Raw genomic sequence first — 5,901 nt, 5'->3', positions numbered from 1 at the left:
GTCCTGAAAGCGAGCTGTGAGCCTCTTCTCTGAATTATCTGGTGAATTAATTATGAATTAATTATCTGATGAACGTGACACGCTCTGGCTCTCTGTAAATAAAGCAAAGCCACTTCCTGGTCCGACATTAAACAGCCCCACAGAGGAGGGAAGGGGCGGGGCGGCTGTCGCCGTGCAGCGCAGCTGTCCTGCGTCTGACCTCAAAGTGCACAAGCTTCAAACTTCAGCGTTGGCTGCGATTTTGACGCTGAAATCGCGTTCGGTGTGAACGCACCATAAAGCAGAACTTTCAGAACCATGGACAGCTTCTTCAGTGCTGCAGTGAAGTAGATCTTTCAGAACCATGGACAGCTCCTTCAGTGGTGCATCTTTGTTTGTCTTGTATGAATCAGCCTCTCCTTCCCTCCTTCAAAACCCCAACTCATTTAGTCACAGGAAGGGAGTGCTATTTAATAATAATATTTTTTAAAGGTGTCACATTAATTCAGACAAATCCGAGCAATCTAGTTTTCTAATAAAGCTGTCATATTTGCATCCGGTGACTTACGCTCACTGTCGTTTCAAATTAATTCCCGTCACAACCTTTTGATTTATGAATGCATAATAACTGAAGGCAACGTCTGTGACAGTTAGCACGTTTGTGTGTGTGTGTGTGGGGGGGGGGGTTGAATTATTGTCTCAACTTTTAATCTAACATGTTGGCTGCGCCTAGATGAGGGAAAATCTAATTCTGTGATAACTGAGGGTGTTGAGAGGGAAATTTCMGACTCCTCCACCGGAAGAACGGAAACTGCATCGTTGGTTTCCCTGTTTTGGAGCTGAACTCTAATCTTTCCTTATCTCATTGCCATTCCCTTCGAAGGACCATGCATGAGGATTTCTTCCCACTTGAGATTGTCTTTCCATATTCATTCTTTTCTGTGTAAAAATYCAAAGGTCATCGTCTGCTCTTTTCCAGTGAGCACACAGAGGAGGAAGATTTCTTTCTGCAGTGGCTGCTGAGCACTGTTTTATTCTGTTAGGGTTTTTAATTTCTTCTTGTCGTTTTGCAGGAAATAAAAATCCACAGTCTTTGCACGACATGAAGCCAAACCTAATTTTTTTTTTGTTTTTCATTGATCATTGTATTGAAATTACGTGGGTGTCTTTTTTATTTTATTTATTTTTTTTTGAAAAATGAGGAAACATCTTGTCTGGGTTTCTTTACAGATCTACTGTTTTCAAACTCAGCTGACAACCTTTAAAGTGTCCATGACATCAAATTTTTGTAATAAATATAAATGCATTTTTAAAGAAAACACTGATAACTTATTGTAAAAAGATTTTCACACCTCTGAGATGAACAGTTCTTGGGATATTTGCATGTGAAATGACAGGAAGTGATGACAAAGGGGAATTCCTCCATGTAAACAGACTATTACTACATCGGCTACCAACACAGACCGTAGAGAACAATCTGATGTTTCTTTACATTATTTTAAATCATGATCAGAGAGATGAAGAAGCACCAGATTTCAAATAATGTTGTTTCAATAAACAAAGACCAAGGAGTTCCTTTTCTTAAAATGTTCCCCTTTCGTGTCACTTCCTGTTTCAAGAAAATATGCCAGTTATGCGATAAATTATGTAAAATCATTTGTATTATGCCAAATTTCCTTAATATAATCATGTTTATTTTGACTTATTGTATTTGAAGGATATGTATTTCACAGTCACTTTAAATTAAGAAGTGTGTGGAGGATGCTTATAGTTTTAAATTGACAAAGTAAAAAAGATTTAAAGTGACCATTGAGGTGGGGAAATGGGGCTGAAAAAAATAAAAAACTATTATAAATATAAAAATCTGAAATTAAGATTTAGTCTCAGATTTGTCAAAATTACTCCAGAAAAATAAAGAATAGCTTCAAATAGAAACACTTTTCAGACATGCAGTTGTAGATTAGCTGCTGTGCTTGGATTCATTGTCTTGTTGCATCACATGACTCAGCCTGAGCCAGGTGGTCTCACATCTGACTCAAGAATCCTTCAGTCTACAGAGGAGCAGTGTCGTATAAAGTGACCCAAAGTCATACTTGAGTAAAAGTACACGGTGATAAAAAAAAAATCATGGATATGACAGGTTTGGTCCTACATTGTGTGGTGTTCAGTCACACACGGATGTTGGGCCAAAATGATCCCTATTTCCTTCTTAAGTTCTTTGAAAAATGCAACAGACTGAGTTTTTAGACACTCATTTTCCCATTTTGACTTTTTTTTTCTTGGTTAATGAACAAAGAAATAATGTTTTGCATTTTTGTACATTTGAGCTTAGAATTAACTACTTATCGTTTTTATTATATCCTGATATGAAGTTCCTCAATAMAAGATAATGTACTTCATTATGTTTTGTTTTTTTGTGTTTCTTTGTGGATTTTTTTAGATATTGAAAGTGTGGTTGTCTGTATTGTTTTGTTGTATCTGGGTTGGAAGCATTAATTKTGAATTTCAGGAGATTATGTTGGTATTCCTTTGTCTCACAACAAAGGAAAGCTTGATCTGTCATCTGACTGATAAACAGAGCTTAGCTTACATCCAACAGTATCTGATGTCACCTTGATAGCTGTGAATRAGAGCAGGCCGAGACATCGGTTTGCTTCAGCTGCTGGCTCTGTGTCAAATTTTCTGAAGCACTGCAGACTTGGCATCATGTAAAGTGGCCAGAAGCCAAATCAGCCTGACTATTCTCCATTAAGCTTTCCTTGAATAAAACTCAGACTTCTGATACCTGATTACCATCTTCTGGCTGAAGGTTGCCACTGCTTCTAGAAGGTAAAAATGACTGAGGCACCCTCCCTGATAGTTGCTGTTTTGGGTTACTTCACAYAAAACAAGCTGAAAAAGCTCCACACTTCATTAGTACACACAGCAAACACAGCATCAGTCCTTGTTTTGATGTTCTTCAATTCATTTTTTGCATTTTCTTCAAAGTYGCGAGCTACTGAAAACACTAAAAAGATCTGAATCAAAGGCACAGCTTCGCATGTTAAGCTGCTGTAGTGGGAGTCTTTGAATGTCAACGCAGTGTTGCGTTACAGTCTGATGCACACAAAACTTTGCCGTTTTTTTTTTCTCTTCTCTCTCCTCAAAGGCTCTGTGAGGGAAAACRGAGCAAAGCCTAAAGAAGCTGCCTCGCCCCCCTGCAGAAAAGTCTGACACAAGAGAAGAGCTCTTCTGTCTGCTGTCAGGCCTCCGAGAGGAACTCGCTTTTCAAACGGCTGCACACAAATCGAGTCAGGACTCGACAGACAAGCTCTCTGCTGCTTCTGGTTCCAGGACAGCTCTTTAGTGCTGCTTTTGACTGTTCTCTGCAGGCACTCAAAGGTGGATATAAAGGATCTGGGATGCTAAGAACTTGATTTGAATCGGTCAAAACACACAAAGACGAAAATGTGCCTGATTTTAACTTTAACCGTGTACCTTTTTTTCCACATTACATCCAAAATATCCACATGCTGCAAGTTTCCAACATGTCTGACTTGAACACTAATGATAATAATAAACTGTGCAGTGCTGCACCCTGCTGGCTCTGCTATGAGATCATTGCTGGCTCTGCTTCTGAGACCTGCTGCCAATTTTAGCTTGAGACAGAGAATGTGAAGGTCAGGGAGGGACCGGACACAGGCAGCAAAACAAATCCTGATCTGAGTTTAAAGTTCTGTAAGACTTTAATGATATTTGCTGAAGAAACAGTTGTTAAAGGTAAAGAGCAGAGCCCTAGCTAAAAGCTAGAAGAAGCAATGAATAAAAGAACCCCGGCTAAAATTAATATAACACTATAAAAAGGCTAGCTAACACCTAAGTTTGAAGAAGGAAGGAACACACTCTAAGTAGCAACATGCCAGCTAAAAACTACAAGTAGACAAATGGTGGCTTAAAGCTAAAAATAGCTAGTTTAAGTAGAATGCTAAAACTTTAGTCAAAAGTAACAAAACACTTGAGCCATAACTAGTAAAAGGCTATTGATAAAAAAGCTGGCTAAAACCTAAAATTAGAAAAAAGTAAAAGAAAAGTTAAAAGAAACAAAGCTTTAGCTAAAAGAAGGAGCAGTCTAACTAAAAAAGAGGCTAGCTAAAAGATTTTTAAAAAGCTAAACTAGTTAAATATCAAGAAGCAAACTAGCGTCTAAAATTATTTTAAAAAACAATTGAAAAGTATCAAAAGCTCCACTTGAAGGTAATAGTTTTTAGCTGCTGACACTGACAGTAGTTAAAAGTAGCAATACAGTAGCAAAATGCTAACTCGTCAGCAAAGTAGAAAAATGACAGCTGAAAGCTAATCAGCTAAAAGAAAAAACAGAAGCTAAAAGTATCATAAGAAATAGCTGAAGTGAATCTTATACATTTTTATTGTATTKAAGCAATACCTCACTCTATTTGTGGTGAAAGTATTTTTTCAAACGCTAAATTAAAATACAATGTAATAAATAAATAAATAAATAAATAAATAAATAAATAAATAAATAAATAAATAAATAAATAAATAAATAAATAAATAAATAAATAAATAAATAAGGACCTATATCGTAAATAAGCTTAAGTTAGATTGCAAAATCCGTACAAAAAAAATCAACAATAAAACAGAAATGTTGACACAAAAATATGTTCAACACTTTTTTTAAACAACGTGACCAGAAACTTCTTCATGGATTATTTAACTTCTTTTGATCACAGCTGGTTTAATTTGAAGCTCAAATGTGTTTGTTTTTCAAATGCATCAACTTTTCCTTCGTGGTCAGCTTGAAGGTCAAAGTTTGTTGTTGCGGTGAAAGAATATAATTGAAAGGCGCCGATGAGGAGGCGGGGCTTAGTCCGCTCTAACGACCAATGAGAAACCGAAGCGATCGTTGTTTCCTCGTGACGTCGCCAGAAATCCTTTTCGTCTGCACGGTGAGTGAAGATAAAATAGTTGTAACTGTAGCTCCGACTCGTTGTTTTACCTTTATTTCCCCTCGCTTTATAWATGCAAAACTTTTCATTGGAGGAGCCAACAAAATGAAACAAAAGAACTGACAGCTCGTTGTTTTTCTTGTCCGTCTCCAGGATCAATCATGTCTGTTTTACTGAGGAGGGTGAGGCGCGCGGACGCAGCTGCTGCCTCTGTGCTGCAACGTGAGTATCTGCTGCTGGGGAAGGTGATGACCCGGAGAGTAAACTCACTGCAGACACTGTTATCGGATCAGCTGTCCTCATGCTACAGGACGTGKGGGGCTGCGGTGGTCCAAACTCCGGATCTTTTTCTTTCAGGGGCAGATTTCTGCACTGACTCAGAGATCCGGTCTCTGACCCGAGAAGACCTGCACGAGCTGTTTCCTGGACCTGAGAAGCTGAAGCTGAGGAGGACCATCTTTGGAATAATACACAAAAGAGTGGGTTCATTCTGTTCACATCCAATGAGATTTATCAGTATTTAATTAGTTTTTTAATTTGTTTTACTCGCTCAGAAACCCATTAAAGTGCTTTTGAAAGAACTCCAGGGTTTCATCCCACATGATTCTCTCAGAGGTATGGTGCTTTTAGACTTAGACACAACTTTAAAGGGATCCCCGATTAGTAGTAACATTAGACTTTATTTGATAAACATATATTCTAACTGTAAAATAAAGACTGTAAAAATACTGTAGGCTGTTTAGTTTTTATCATTTTTAAACTAAAAGTTAAAAAACATATTACACGGACAGTGCCGTTTTATTTACACGCAAAGCATTCTGGGTAATTGATGACATCAACTAGGTCATTGGTGCGAGGCTGCTAGCGAGCTATATCCACCCTGAACGTTAATCTTGGACAATATCTGATGATCTATTCTCTTAAATGAAACCAGAGAGCGTTGACAGAGAGGAGAAGGTAGAAATGACTCAGCCTG

General features: G+C 37.9%; 1 protein-coding gene across 1 annotated transcript in view; it reads left to right on the top strand.

Annotated features, from left to right (window-relative positions):
• Nucleotides 1–4,972: 4,972 nt before the first annotated feature.
• The window catches only part of si:ch211-245h14.1 (uncharacterized), a gene marked incomplete in the record, with an annotated part of 7,499 nt that continues 6,570 nt past the window's right edge, over nt 4,973–5,901 (top strand). Inside the window, 3 exon segments of the mRNA XM_014011911.1 lie at nt 4,973–5,147; nt 5,283–5,404; nt 5,480–5,540. Coding sequence (XP_013867365.1) covers nt 5,087–5,147; nt 5,283–5,404; nt 5,480–5,540 — 244 coding nt within the window.

This window comes from Austrofundulus limnaeus, unplaced genomic scaffold (assembly GCF_001266775.1).
Source record: "Austrofundulus limnaeus strain Quisiro unplaced genomic scaffold, Austrofundulus_limnaeus-1.0 Scaffold86, whole genome shotgun sequence".
Lineage (NCBI taxonomy): Eukaryota > Metazoa > Chordata > Actinopteri > Cyprinodontiformes > Rivulidae > Austrofundulus > Austrofundulus limnaeus.
Note: the sequence above shows the minus strand (reverse complement) of the source record. Positions and strands in the feature narration are given on the sequence as shown.